The 15,685-nt window shown below is 45.1% G+C and overlaps 1 protein-coding gene across 3 annotated transcripts in view; it reads right to left on the bottom strand.

Moving 5' to 3' along the window:
• The window catches only part of OPHN1 (oligophrenin 1), a 124,590-nt gene that overhangs the window by 52,967 nt on the left and 55,938 nt on the right, over positions 1 to 15,685 (bottom strand). For all 3 annotated transcript variants that reach the window (XM_035113211.3, XM_088664700.1, XM_088664701.1), the window contains 5 exons: positions 15,262 to 15,353; positions 13,336 to 13,414; positions 11,164 to 11,197; positions 4,109 to 4,171; positions 407 to 481 (listed from right to left, as the gene is read on the bottom strand). In XM_035113211.3, the coding sequence (XP_034969102.2) occupies positions 407 to 481; positions 4,109 to 4,171; positions 11,164 to 11,197; positions 13,336 to 13,414; positions 15,262 to 15,353 (343 nt within the window). The remainder of the gene's footprint in view (positions 1 to 406; positions 482 to 4,108; positions 4,172 to 11,163; positions 11,198 to 13,335; positions 13,415 to 15,261; positions 15,354 to 15,685) is intronic.

The following is a 15,685-nucleotide window of genomic DNA, read 5'->3' as shown; positions in this document are numbered from 1 at the left end:
AAATAAAGCAGATTACATACACATCTTTTGGAACTGTTCTCGAACAGGAATATTCTGGAAATCCGTTCAAGCTGATAGCTCTGATATATAGGATATCGTATTCCCTTGAAAGCTAAAATAATTCTGCTTGGTTATCTAAGAGATGATATTCCAGAATATGATCAGCAAATAGTGTTTAACTGTATAGCTTCTGCTAAGATCATAAGAGCCAAGAATTGGGGAAGGGGAGCATATCTCCTACCATACCTGAATGGACTGAGAAAATTTGGTCCATTGCAAAATAACACATATAAACTAACCTAATGGTTTTATGGGGAAATTTGGTTTGATTTTGTATATTGCAAATCAGAATCCCCATGATTCCACAGAAATAAAACCCAGTTGGCAACAAACCGTTGTCTCTTACCAAAGAAGGCATTCAGGAGCTTCTGCACCTGGATGTTGCTTCCAACAGTTCGATAGACGCCTTCAACTGTAATACCTGAACAGCGGGGGGGGGGGATAGAGAGAGAAAACACCATTACTCCTGAAGCCCTGGCAGATCAGACTTAGGAGGCGCTCAATGGCACTCAAAGCTCAATGGCGCCATCTCGTGCACTCACTTAAAATTAAGCTATTGTTTTTCAGATGGTCGAGGCAGTCCAGAGTCTTCTTTACAAATTATTTCAGGCCCCCAGTGTTTCCCCAAGGAGGCTCCATAAATAATATTGCTCTGCAGGCATTTCTTGCAAGCTTTGAGTGTAGTCCATTACCCAGTGTGTGGTATGGTGAAGCAACTGTTAGAAAATAAAATTTTAAATCCTCTGTGTCAATGGTTCCAAATCAGCTAAGTACTGTGGACTCCCTGTTTTTCAAAAGGCAAGCTATAGGACCCCCTACTTTTGAAAGTTTTGATATTTCTGTTATAGTTTTTGCTATGCAAATCGTGCCACAGACCCTCTTCAGGCATGGGCAAACTCGGCCCTCCAGATGTTTTGGGACTACAATTCCTCATCCCTGATCACTGGTCCTGTTAGCTAGGGATCATGGGAGTTGTAGCCCCAAAACATCTGGAGGGCCGAATTTGCCTATGCCTGCTCTAGGTAGGTTAAGTGGACTCCCTGGAGTCTGCAGACCACCAGCTGAGAACCACTGCTCTATGTAGTTAGTTTGGGAACAATGTGGAAAATTTGTTTCCTGGTTGTCCAGTAAACAAACTAAAAACTGTCGCAAAGTAATTTGAGAGCCAGCAATGAGCCAGAAGCTCATTGGGTGACCTTTACCAGTCACCTATTCTCAGCCTAACCTAACCTCACAGGGTTGTTGTGGGGATTAAATGAGGCAGGACCAACTTTCCTATTTATTACATATATATTCCACTTTTCCTCCAAGTAGCTCAAGGTGGCATGCATAATTCTCCTTATGAGGTATGAGTAACCTACCCTATGAGGTAGGTTAGCCTGAGAGGCAGGGACTGGCCCCCAAGGTCATACCCAGTGAGCTTCATGGCCAAGTGGGGATTCAACCCCTCGTATCTTCTAGGTCCTAGTCTGACCCTCTAAACACAACACCACTGTGGCTCTCTTAGTCTACAAGGATAAACCGATACTCATGAGCACTGAGAATGCTTCTTCATTTCCTAATACCAAGAATTTGAGCTAAGAAATCCACTTTTCTTCTCCAGATGCAGAAAAGCAGAAATCTGTAGGGTGGTTTCTTTGGTGTAGGGGGAGCACGATGCCCCTTAAGGGGAGATTCCTGGAAACAACAGAGCCCACCTTCGCCAGGTATGCTTGGAAACTTGCTTTCTCCAGGATGCAGCATGAAAGGAAATATTCCAGACAGAACTCACTAAGATGTTTAAAGAAAGAATGGCAACATTTGAAGCAAGCCAGTATTTCAGGAAAGCTCCCATTAAATTTGCTCAACTGTTGTCTGCCAGCCCTTCAAAAGAGTCTGATTGTCTAAGATTTCATCTCGAGAGCACTGAGCAAAACAGACACCATTTATTTTAATGACACTTTTATGATAAAGATCTCTAAAACTAAAATCATACTGGGCCCAACTTTTTATTGTGTCACTTTGGATCATTAAGCTGCCTTGAATTTTCTCCAAGCGATTAAGAAGCGTGTCGATTTCCCACCCCTCCAAAAACAAATTCTAAGATTGCACATTAGGTCACTTATGCTAGTGACATTCCAACTTCTCTTTATATATTTTTTAATAAAAAAAACAGCCTCTGTTATTCACATTGCAAGCATGTCTGCAAGTTGGGACTTCACCACTCTCCTTCTTCAAGTGCTTTTAGACCACCAGCTGTGCAATCCTGTACACATCTACTTAGAAATAAGTGTCATTGAGTTCAATGGCGCTTACTTCCAAACAAGTGGGTTTAGGATTGCAGCCTGCATAAATTACAGAAACAGGAGTTACTGTCTGCAGAAACTGCAGTAGTGTGTGCATTGAACTTGCATGGGTTTCTTGCAGACTAGTTGTGCATGATAAATCCAGGCAAGGCAGAGAACTTAAAACCTTGTTTTGTACCAGGTCTACTTTGGGTTTCCTGGCATGAAAATAGCTCTTAAGCTCTGCAACTTGCAGGGAGCAGAGAGGCAAGGCCCACTCACTGCACCAGCACTGGGATGCTCTCACAAGATCTCACAGGGCCATCAGAGTTCCCACAAGATCTTGCATAAGCATGTCTAATCTTTTTATTTAGTTACAGAAATAGGATGCCTGGTGATCGTCTTCCAAAGCAATTACTCTATTCTGAACTTAAAAACGGAAAGCGTAATGCTGGTGGTCAACATAAGAGGTTTAATGACTGTCTCAAAGCAAATCTAAAAAAAATGTAGTATAAACACAGACAACTGGGAAACACTGGCCTGCGAGTGCTACAGTTGAAGAAGAGCCTTTAACAAAGCTGTCATGGGCTTTGAGGATACTCGATCTCAGGACGCAAGGGAGAAACGTGCTAAGAGGAAGACACGCTTGGCAAATCCACACCGTGATCAACTCCCACCTGGAAACCAATGGCCCCCCTGTGGAAGGACATGCGGATCCAGAATTGGCCTCCACAGTCACTTATGGACTCATTGTTAAAACCATGTTTATGGAAGACAATCTTATTTGGCTACAAGTGATCACCAAAGAGAGAAAAAGACTCTTAATTGCCTGCATAGGCCTGGTGGAATAGAAAGGTTTTCAGTCAGTGTTTAAAAGTTGGCACAGAATGCGGCTGCTGAATCTCAAGCGGCAGAGAGTTTCACAGGACTTCCAGAGTTGGCACACTGAGAGGGCCTTGCCTTCACAAGCAAGGCAGAGATCTTAAAGTCATTTTGTGCCAGATTGACTGACCTGGCGAGAGAAGAGCTTCTTCTTTTCATAATGTTTTTATTTATTTTTCGTGGTACAGAAGATACCTTTTCAGAAAACAACTGTTGCAATAGTAAACAACGAACAACTTGTCCTGATATAATTACAGACTTTTCTCATACTTTGTAACAAGATTTTGTTTGGTTACTCTAAAAGCTTGCACCACGTTTTCCCATGAGCGGTGGATGGATTCCTGCCACAGTCTGAACAATTTATGCATTCAGAAACATTTGCCTTATGTTACAAAAGGAGTAGGGGCTGTGTTTGCCCTTTGCCACTCTAACCTGACATGTTAATATCTCAGCCAATGCTACTGACCAGACTCTGGTGTACCAAGCATTGATGTTAAACCCAACACCAGTTTTGCAATGTCTGGCTATTTTCATATGGGCAGCTGTATGGAGAAAAGCCACTAAGGGGTCATCATAACCTTGAATGGGTTGGATCATAAGCTCAAGTACTGCTAGTAGGGGAGAGATTTCAATTGTTCCATTGTATATCACACAAAAGAGCTTTCAAGCTCTCTGCCTTGCTTGCTGGGCTATGGCCGCTGGGCATGTGGGCTATGGAAATATGGGAGGTTCTCTCTTTCCCACCCCCTCACTTGCTAGCCATGGGGTTGCCTCCAAGGATTTGGCTATGCATTATTTTCATGTGTATGCAGAACCCCTGAATCCACACACACACACCCTTGAAAAATGCAGTCATACTATATAAGGGGGAAGCATCCAGATGCAATGCCTGCAGAACTCACCTTTTGTCTCCACGGCGTTGATGCACCTCCGGACAAATCTGAAGCCAACCTCGTTCAGCTCCACTGTAAAATACAAAAGGCAACAGGAGGTTATTATCTGCCTGTAGGTTCAGGGAGGGAGAGCAGGTAGGGACAAGGTTCATTCTGTTACAGGAACAAGAGTAGTCTTATTTATTCCATAAAAATTATACTATACCGCATGGTTGTAAAGGAAAGCCTCAAAGCGTTTTACACACACACACACAAACAACAGAATGATCAGGGGGGAAAGCAGTGGCTTAAAACATTCAACCAATACAGTCATACCTTGGAAGTCGAACAGAATCCGTTCTGGAAGTCTGTTCGACTTCCAAAACATTCAAAAACCAAATTGCGGCTTCTGATTGGCTGCAGGAAGCTCCTGCAGGAAGCCACAGAAACCCTATCAGACGTTCGGGTTCCAAAAGAACATTCGCAAACCGGAACAATCACTTCCAGGTTTGCAGTGTTTGGGAGCCAAAACGTCCAACTTCCAGGGCGTTCAGGATCCAAGGTACGACTATAATTAGAATCAACCATAAGTTTAAAAACAGGTTAAAGCACACATCAACATTCTACATATCTGGGTAGGCTCGTCTAAACAAGGATGGTGCTGAAAAGAGTACAGTGAAAGTGCCTGCCTGGTGTCAACAAGCAGGGAGTTCCGAAGTGTACGTGCTGCTGCATTAAAAGATTGATTTCTTATAATAGGACCAACAATTCCCTGTGCATCTTGATGGTGTGACAAGGCACCAGTGATCTACAGCTAGGAAGGAATGGTAAGAGCTGTTTCCTATTTCAGCCTGACCCAGAAGTAGTACTGTACAGTGCATGTTATATCTGCTAAAGGTCCCAGGTTCAATCCCAGGCATCTCTAGGTAGGGCTGAGAAAGATCCTTGTTGTCACCACATTTTCCAATTGGCCCTGGTGGGAGGCCACAACACAGTGATAGAGCATCTGCCTTGCAAGCCAAAAGTCCCAGGTTCTGTCTCCAATGGCATCTCAGTTGTCTTATCTTACCTCTATCTAACCTCTATCTTAGATTACAATGCATTAGGTGTGGGGCTGCCCTTGAGGACAGTGAAGAAACTTCAGCTGGGGCAGCTGGGTTGCTCACCAGGGCAAGACATATTGCACTGATCCTGGTCCAACTGCACTGGCTGCGAATCAGTTTCCGGGTCCAATTTTAAAGTGCTAGTTTTCACCTGCAAAGCCTTAAATGGCTCAGGGTTGCAATACCTCAAGAACTGCCTCTCTCCATATGAACCAATCCAGACCCTGTGATCATTATATGAGGACCTCCTTCATGTATCTCCTCCTCCTTCATGTATCCCCTCCACCCTCTGGAGGGTGACAACATCAGAACGGGGCCTTTTCTGCAGTGGCTCCCCATTTGTGGGATGATCTTGCCAGGGAGGCTTGCCTGGAACCATCATTACATATCTTCAGGCGCCAGATGAAAATATTCCTCTTTAAGCAGGCCTTTGGCCTGTAACTAACTTTCAGAGTTTGTGGGGTGTTTTTAATAACCCCACCCCCGATTTTAATATATGTATGTGTTTTCTCTTTTTCTGTAAGTCGCTTTGAGGTGCCTGTGGCAAAAAAGTGACTAATAAATTTAATTATAATAATCCTCTAGTTATCTCCTGTCTGAAATCTTGAAGAGCTGCTGCCAGTGATGGAGTGGCAAGTTTATTCATCCAAAAATATCAGCAGTGGCAAACCAAGAAGGGGAGGGGGTGAATGGCCTGGGGAGAGGAGGGGTAGTGATTTGAGGAGAGTCCCAAGGGGCAGAGACATCTGGAGGGCCACCTTTGGCCCCTGAGTCTGAGGTTCCCCATCCCTGAGAGAGATAGTCAATAAAGGCCCCAAATTTAAGAGACTGGTTAGAAAGTCTGGAATATATTGACTCATTTGATTATATTTCGGCTGCAATCCTGTGCACATTTTCCTGGCAGCAAGTCCTACTGGGCTCAGCAGGGCTTACTTCTGAGAATTGCCAGGGGCTGAACTTTAGCTCCCTTCCAGCTCTACAATTCTATGGTTCTATTTATGGGATTCCACTGTTAGGGAAGGACATGAGCAGATGTTTAAGATTAGTAATTTTGATATATTGATATATAAAATGGAATGGCCATTTTAATCAGAGTATTCCTATGAAGTTATTACTAGCACTAAGTGGGTTTCCTCCCACTACCACCCCACCCCGCAAATTATGGCTATAAACTATTTAGACAGGCTTTAGATGCTGGGCTCTTTTACGGAAGCTAAAAATAAGATTATTTAATTAGGTTGCTATGGTAGCAGATCCATCTAATGTATAATTCCTGCTCGGTTTCTTCTTGTCACCGGGTGTATAATAAATAGGCCCAAATGCATTTTAAAATATCCTATGGAAGCTCTTTAGAGCCTTAATGAGGGTGCATTCAGACACTGGAAATGTTGCATTACTTCCTTTCCTGGTTATAGTATTAGTGCTTCTGTCCCTCTGATGTTCCTCTCACACTGCAATACCTGCTGCGTTGTGGAACTGCAACTTTTTGTGGCTTTTTCGACTGATACACTAGCACCTTGCACAAAATTTCATGTTCGCACTAGTGGGTGTCGTGGGAGACAACAAGGGACATATCACTGGACAACGCTACTATTCCCCCATACCCTTTCTACACTTGCCTACAGTTCCCTCATGATTCACCCATGGGAAAGACAGAAAAAGCGTTGTGTGTTGGTGTGCTTTTTTGTGCAACCCCACCCGCAAATCATCAGTTTACTCCTGTGTTGTTCTAGGCTGACTGCAAATGGATTTTTTCCTCTTTGAATCAAACGGCATGGAAATGAGCACTATATCTCATTTGTTTTCCAGCAGTGGCTTTTACATGTGAAAGCTCAGATACAATATAGAAATTAACAGCTAGGGAAACATCGGGGGGAATGGGACTCTTCTTCATTAACTTTGGCTTCCAGGTGTTACATTGAAAGATTTGATTCATTTCTTTTTTTTTCTCAGATGTCCTGCACAAGGGTATATTGCCTTTACTACCTTTGAAGCTAAAATAATATGTACTTCATTATGTTACTATGGTAGCAGATCCCTATCATACTTAAGACTTCTCCTATTTCTTTTTTGTAATCTGCTGTGTGATGATATTACCGAGTGTCTTTTTTCACACCACACCCATTGGAGTGAACATGAGGTTTCGTTCATGGTATATCCGTCAGAAAGACACAGTGAGAGGGACTGAAGGACTAGAATCGTAAGCAGGGAAACAAACACCACGTTCCCCATCTCTGAATGTACCCTAATCAAGGTATGCCTGGTAATATTAAAGAATTCCCACAGCATCCTTTTTAAATGCATTCGATTCTACAAAGCCAGCAGCTGCAATATGCAGCGTACCCAGTAGAGAGCAGCAATGGGCATCTATTTGAAACTGCACACAGGCTTCCGCTTGTTAGAACTCCCTTCGATTATGTGTTAGGGAGGCTCCTATTTCTTTTAAAATCTTCTCTTTTTATTTTCTTTCTCATTCTTCCTTTTAGCAAAGGTAAGGTAAAGGTAAAGGGACCCCTGACCATTAGGTCCAGTCGTGACCGACTCTGGGGCTGCGCGCTCATCTCGCATTATTGGCCGAGGGAGCCGGCGTATAGCTTCCATGTCATGTGGCCAGCATGACAAAGCCGCTTCTGGCAAACCAGAGCAGCACATGGAAACGTCGTTTACGTTCCTGCTGTAGCGGTTCCTATTTATCTACTTGCATTTTGACGTGCTTTCGAACTGCTAGGTTGGCAGGAGCTGGGACCAAGCAATGGGAGCTCACCCCATCACAGGGATTCGAACCGCCGACCTTCTGATCAGCAAGCCCTAGGCTCAGTGGTTTAACCACAGCACCACCTGGGTCCCTTTTAGCAAAGGTAGTGCCTGTTTTTGTGTGTGGCAACACACAACCCAAGATTCTTACATTAGAGAACTTGAAGCCACCGTCGTAAATCAGTTGAGCAGCCTAGCAGTCACCGCCCTGGCTTTCAGCTTTTGGCGTCTGCTGGCTTATCTTCCTGTTATCTTTTTATTTTATTTAAAGACTCGTAGCTCTAAGAAGATTGAGTCTGACTATGATCCTGACTCGGACATTGACTCGGACACTGACCCTCCTGTATTTGGACGAACAGAAGAAGGTAGAGGACTGTTACTGCTGATGCCGAAGAAGCTGTTTTGAAAGCACCTGCTTGTGAACTTAAATACTGCTACATACCAGCAGTACTTCTAAATGAAACAGCTTGGTTAAATGTTGGCACGGAGCCTGGGCCGAGATATTTGGCTCTGCAGATGGCTCAAGCAGTTAAGGAGGGAGAGAATTCCCCTCTCAAGACGCCGTGAGGAACCGGGAGCTGGCGACGAGCCACAGCGGAAGAGGTAACCAATAGAACTTATGTGAGATTGAGGCCTTGAGGGGGTAAGGGCCCTCTATTGAGGGGGGGGGAGTTGACATCCGTCTCCCAGGTGGCAGCTGGGGCTTGGATGAGGCCAACCTGAGCCCTCTGGGTCTGCGGCACCCGAGACAGAATCAACGCAGGGGGCACCTGGGGGCTGAACTGTCCCGGAGGGGGAGGGGGAGGCACTGGTGCTAACAGCTTCTGGCTCGGAGGTGGAGGGCGACAGTGTGGCAAAGTACCATCTCGCGACCCCCAAGAACACCGGCTGTGAGAGAAAATCTGAGGACTTTGAGGCAAAGATATACATCTTCCTTGATACTTTAAGTGCCATTGCAACACAAGGGGCGCCCCCCCGAGACCATCGGGCACAATATTCATATTGAATATTTACATAATCAGCCCCCCCACTCCTTTTGCTTGTTCCCCGGTGCTGTCCGGTTTTTCAGGTTGTTTGAACAGACTTGAGCCAGAAAGCCCACCACCTGTCCTCTCGAGCCATGCCCGTCCTGGCTGATTAGACATGTCCAGACGAGGTGCAGGGCTCCCTGGGTGAGATCATCAATTTGTCCCTTGGCACTGGGACATTCCCAGGGGAACTGAATGAGGCAGTGGTGTGTCCGCTCTTAAAGAAAACATCATTAGATCCTTTAGATCTATCCAATTACCACCCAGTTTTGAATCTTCCAATCCTGGGTAAGGTGATTGAGAGAGCAGTTGCTGAACAGCTCGGTGGATTTCTGGATGAAACGTCGTCTTTGGATCCATTCCAGTCCTTTCTTCGCTCTGGTCATGGGACCGAAACGGCTCTGGTCACCCTAACAGATGATTTCTGTAGGCAGCTGGATCGAGGTGGGTTGGGACTGTTTATTCTTTTAGAAGTGTCAGCAGCCTTCAACATGGTCAACCACGAACTTCTAGATTGCCTCGCCGACATGGGGATTCGGAGTGCAGTCCTTCAATGGCTGCATTTGTTTCTCTCTGGTCAGGGACAAAGGGTGGCGCTGGGGGGGGAGTTGATGTCGCACTACTCCTTGGTGTATGGAGTACCGCAGGGCACAATTCTCTCCCTGATACTTTTTAACATCTATATGCGCCCCCTAGCCCAGCTTGTCCGGAATTTTGGTTTGGGCTGTCATCAGTATTCTGATGACATCCAGCCATCCTGACTTGGCCCCAGACACACTGTTGAGATGTTTGGAAGCCATGGCTGGATGGCTATGTGGGAACCGGTTGAAGTTAAATCCTTCGAAGACAGAGGTCCTTTGGCTGGGTCGAGACGATATGGGGTTGGGGGGCACAACTAGTGCCAGTGCCTTCTGTCAAGAGTTTGGGTGTAATCTTTGACGCCTCCCTTTCTATGGAGGCGCAGGTTCAGGGCCGTCTCAAGCAGGTCGGGCGCCCTGGCGCTAAGGCGTGGAGATCGCTCTGGAGCCCCCGACCTCGCAGCGCGCAGCACGGCTTCACCGCGCAGCGCCCCTCCTGCCGGCCCCGCGCCACCGGGACTATACGTAGAGCCGGGCCTACGCAGGTTACAGCTACAACAAAGGCAGCATTTTTTCATCTCCGCCAAGCTAAGCAGTTGGTCCCTTACATCTCTCGCCCTGAGCTCACCACTGTGATCCATGAGACGGTTACGTCCAAGCTTGATTATTGTAACTCACTCTATATGGGGCTGCCCTTGAAACTGACCCACTTACAGCCCATACTCTCTTCAGCCTCCCTTTGCCTGGCTGCAGTATAAACATTGTATGGTGCCATTTCATGGGCCCTCTAGGAATCATAGCTGAAGGGAGGCAGACACTGTTATGAGTTCAAAACAAAATTTAAAAAATCATTCCAGTAGCACCTTAAAGACCAACTAAGTTTGTCATAGGTGTGAGCTTTCATGTGCACCTGAAGAAGTGTGCATGCACACGAAAGCTCATACCTATAACTAACTTAGTTGGTCTCTAAGGTGCTACTGGAAGGATTTTTTAATTTTGTTTTGACTGCGTCAGACCAACATGGCTACCTACCTGTAACTGTTACGAGTTGTGATTCATTCATTGTTGGGGGTTATACTCGATTGCCCTTTGGGTTCCTCCCAACTCTACCATTTCATGATTCTACACCAAGGTTTTTTAAGACTATGAGCAGGGGCTTAGGAAGATACGGGCGGTGGGGGCAGGCAGCCCTGAGCGACGGGCTCCAAGGAGCGCCATCGCGGGCGCCCGCCCCGCCCCAGAATGCGTGTCAGCCCCTCCGGGAGGCGCGCCACAGCCCTGGAATGTGCGCCCCGCCCCTCCGGGAGGCGCACCCCACCCCCGGAACAGGCGCCAGCCCCGCTCCCGCCCCAGTGCCGGAGCATGAAGCTCCACCACTGACTATGAGGAAGATACACCAGCCACCATGGAAAGGGTCAAGCAACTAAGTGCCAAGATACCTGCATCCAGAACATTTTTCCTGCTCTCCCAAAGCAGCAGAAAATCTATCTACACACACACACACACACACACACACACCTATGCATGCTTTTGAAAAGCACAAATAGCTTGCAAAAGTGTGTGCACATATAGGGATTATCTGGGGTCTACCTGAGTCATAAATCGAAATGGGAGCTACTCACTTTCTTCCTGCTTTGTGATGGGACTGTGGTAGATCTAAATAAAAGCAACAGTAAATTAAAAAGATGGCAAACACACTGGTCCTTGAAGAATCAAATTGACTGAAAGGCAGGATAAAAGACAGTATAATCACCTCTTGCACAGGGGACATGTTCCAGAGATGGTGCGCATAAGCAAAAATACATTCACTTGAACTGCTCCCCTGGAACAGCCCCTGCATGAGCATCTTTACCTTTCCGGAGTCAGGCACTAAACAAGCCTTGGCCCCCAAACAAGGCAAGAGCTCAAAAGCTCTCTGCCTTTCTTACTAGCCTCTGGGAGGCTCCCGTAAGATTTCACAGTGCCACCCAAGTTCTCACAACAGCATCCCAGAGCCCAGTAAGCAAGGCGCAGAGCTTAAAAGGGGAAACCTGGTGCAAAAGGACCTTTAAAGTTCTCTATCTCGTGTGCAATTTATTTGTGAGGTTTCAACTGGCTGGCTTTCAACTGTGTAAGGTTGAATTTGCACAAGTCAATCATGTGCAACGTACTGCAATATAAACAATTCACACACTGTTTGCAGCAAAGTTCTCCCAAGAGCTGCTGATGTGGACATTACATAAAAGCCATGGAGACTTGCCTCTACCTCCCAGCTGGTGTCGTTTCCTGCTGCAGCCGCCTTGCCATCTCCATGACAGCAGAGGTTTTAATAGCTTAGGGTTCAGGGTTTGGTATCTGGTCACATGCAGGCTGTTCCAGGGAAGCTAAACAAGCCCAGGAACAATCCCCACAGGGAGTGGACTTTTTCCAGATTGCAGGGAAACAAAATGCTCACATGGTATGGGGAGGGGTGGCTATCCTGTGGCGTGGCCCTCCCAATGCTGCTGGACTGCAGCTCCCATAATCCCTTGCCAGTGGTGACCATGTTATGTGCGGGTCAAAGGTTATCAATCCTTGAAGTAGGAGGAGGTGAAATTGCAAGAAACTGAGTCTATCAAAAAGTCACAACACTTTTACCTTTAAAAAAATCTTTTAACATTATAAAATAAAATCCTTTTTTAAAAAATAAACATACAGTGGTACCTCGCAAAACAAATGCCTCGTGCAATGAAAAACTCGCAAGACAAATTTTTCTATGGTCGTGCTTCGCAAGACGAATTTTTTTGCATTTTTTTTGCTTTGCTTTGTTTAAATTGGAAAACTGCAAGATGAAATTTTCACAATACAAAACGACTCGTGGAACGAATTAATTTCGTCTTGCGAGGCATCACTGTACCGCATTCAGACTGCGGCTTTATTAATGCCAAGTTTATGGAAGTGCACATTTATCATAAGAATATAAGGAGAGTCCTGCTGAATCAGCATCCTGTTCTCACAGGAGCCAACAAAATACTTCAATAGGAAACCCACAAGCAGGACCTGCGTGCAAGAGCACACTCCTCCCCCCTCCTGTAGCTTCCAACAACTGGTATTCAGAAATGGAGGGAGAGAATAACAACCACAGTTAGTAGCCATCAATAGCCGTCTCCTACATGCATTTGTCTAATGCCGACACTTTTAAAGCCATCCGGATTGGTGGCCATCACTGCCTCCTGAAGGAAGGAGTTCCACAGTTTAACTATGCGCTGTGTGACTAAGGACCCTTTTCTATGCCGTGAATCTTTCAACATTCAGCTTCATTGGATGTCCATGAGTTCTATGAAAGACGGAGAAAGATTTTTTCTATCCCCTTTCTCCATCCCAGGCATAGCTTTATTAACTCCAATCATGTCGCCACACTCAGCCCCTTCCTCCTGCAAAGTCAAATGTAACCAAGAAATGAACAATTCAAGAGGCTATCCCTAAAAACTTTGCCAAATTCGAGTTTGAACATTTTCAAAGGCTGCCCCTGGGAATGGTCAAACACATGTTTGAAAGTTTTGAAAAGGGAGAGTCATTATTTCGCTTTTCAAAACCAGCTAAAACGCTTCTCACTGAAACATCATTACTTAAAAAATATAATGCAAGTTAACTTAAAAAGGGGAGGTGGGGGATAGCTAAGCTGTGGCCCTCCAGTTTGTTGCAGTCCGCCTCCTAGCAGTCAGCACAACCTGTTGTCAGAGGTGGTCCAACAACATCTGGATTACATCCCCACCCCTGTGGCAGTGGAAACTCCATCGAAACACACAAGTGGGGGCGGCATTTTTAATACTTACCGGCTCTTTCCCATCCATGGCCTCCATCCAGAGCCGTCGATTTGCTTCTGAAGGGGCTTGCAAGGTGATGGGCCCAGGTCTGCAAGAGATTGAACAAGGGTAAAAACAAAGGTCGTTTTTCTCCCCATAAAGCAACAAGACTGAGTCCAAAATTACAGTGCTTAATCTATCTCCAGGCAACTCGCACCAAGGACTTTTAATACAAGTGTTTGCTCTGCACTTCAATGAAAAATTTGGAGACGGAAAATAAACGCATACAAAAAAACTGGTTGCGCAGGATGCAAACAGCATGAAGCAGCTTCTTTTTTCTAGTAGCTGGAAAAGCTTGCGTGGCAGCATAATTAACTTATGCAATCATAGGATTGTGGAGTTGGAAGGTACCTCCAAGGGCCATCTAGGACCACCCCTTGCAATGAAGAAACCACAGCTAAATACAATGTTATCAGAACTGGAACTTGTCAGCAAGTTTGAACCTATTTGCTTAGCTTTTTTTAACTTGCAGCTGGTGTCAAGTGAGTGTAGCTGGTGGTCTTCTTGGCACTGTTTGGCAGCCACCTAGAGTTTTATTAGTTATTGTTTTGAATTCTTGCAATAAGCCTGGTTGTTTACTTGTTTTGAATAGATTTGCAGTATTATTTTTTTCCATTTGTATTTTTTCAGGTGCCTTGGGTTGTTGTTTTGGCAAGATAAAGCAGGATATTCATTTAAATACACAAGCACCACCAATATCTAAATAGGACAATTCTATTCTATTACTAGTGATTGTTAACATAGTCACTATGCTCATTCAGCTTTGCAAAGATTGAATCAATCACGTTTCGTAGACTTATTGGGCAATACATATTTATATTGCAAATATTTCACCAACTTCATGAAACTGAGGAAATGGGTTATTGTTCCTTAATAAACTGGGCAGCTTTGAATACTAGCAAGATGCTTTTCTTCTTTCCCTGGCTAGATATGGAATGGGGGAAAATATTCTCTGCACTAAGGGACATCCAATATTCTGGGAATCTGTAGAACTGTTTGCCAATAGAAGTAAAGTTACAGGGAACGAGGCAGAGGGCCTTCTTGTTTGCCATACCCACCCTGTGGAACACCCTCCCATCAGATGTCAAGGAAATAAACATCTATCTGACTTTTATAAGACATCTGAAAGCAGCCTTTTATAGGGAAGTTTTTAATGTTTGCTGTCTTACTGTGTTTTAATTTGTTGGAAGCCGCCCAGAATGGCTGGGGCAACTCAGTCAGATTTCAATTTCAATTTTAGCCTGTTCTGTTCATGACAGAGACAGGATCAAGCCAACTCAATCCCACTGGCAGGAACCACTGGAGGCCTGGCTCTCTCTGCTCACACTACTGCTGTCTTTGTTCAGGCTCCTAAAACTTCACACAAGAGCTGCCCATGCATTTCTAACTTATCTTAACTACCACCAAGGTAGTACGGTGTAGTGGTTAGAGCATCAGAGTAGAACCTGGAAGATGCCAGTTCTAATCCCATACTCAGCCAAGAGGCACTTGGGCCAGTTGAACTGGGATACACATTTAATAAATAAGAAAACAAGAAGCTGCCTTATACCGAATCAGACCACTGATCTTTCTAGTCAGCATTGGATGTGGAACTTTCTGCATGTAAAGCAGATGCTCCACCACTGAGCAACAGCCTTTTGCTTAAATGGTAAGTTTCTAGTCCTCATGGACCTGAGATTTATTGTTGTCTTGCTTTTGTTTTGTTTTGAAATTCTTCTGGTACTTTACTATGCATATGTATTGATTTTAAAGCTCTAATTTCTATGTCCTGTGAACTCACTTTATAACAGGTGGTAAAGAAAGATTTTTAATAGGTCTTCCCCCCCCCCCGCCTGTGCAATTTTTGAAGGAAATGCAAACTTAAAGAGTTGAAAACCCGCCAAGAGTTTGGATTACCTTTCCAGCGTCTCAATGTCAAAACAAAATCTTTTGTCTATGGAGTCTGTCTTCCTCCTCACACAGGACTTCAGCATCAGGTGTAAGGTGCCCTGAGAAGAGAATTTACAGAAAGCAAGAGAGAGAGAGAGAGAGCGAGAGAGAGAGAGAGAGAGAGAGAGAGAGAGAGAGAGAGAGAGAGAGATCCCAGATCACTTTTAAGATCCCAGGCTTAGAGGGAAAAGCAAATCAATCCATGCAAATGGAAAGAACTCTCAGGAGTGAAGCTGAGTCAGAAGGCAAGGAGAAGAGGTGGTCATCTGTAAGTGTTTATAGGGAAGCAACAAAAAGGAGCACCCCAAATCACCACGACTTTGCATGCTGAGCTACTAAATGTCTACACTGGTTCCCAGTTTGCTTCTGGGCCCAAATCCAGGTGCTCATG

Source organism: Zootoca vivipara, chromosome Z2, assembly GCF_965207765.1.
Source record: "Zootoca vivipara chromosome Z2, rZooViv2.hap1.1, whole genome shotgun sequence".
In the NCBI taxonomy this organism is placed as follows: Eukaryota; Metazoa; Chordata; class Lepidosauria; order Squamata; family Lacertidae; genus Zootoca; species Zootoca vivipara.
Note: the sequence above shows the minus strand (reverse complement) of the source record. Positions and strands in the feature narration are given on the sequence as shown.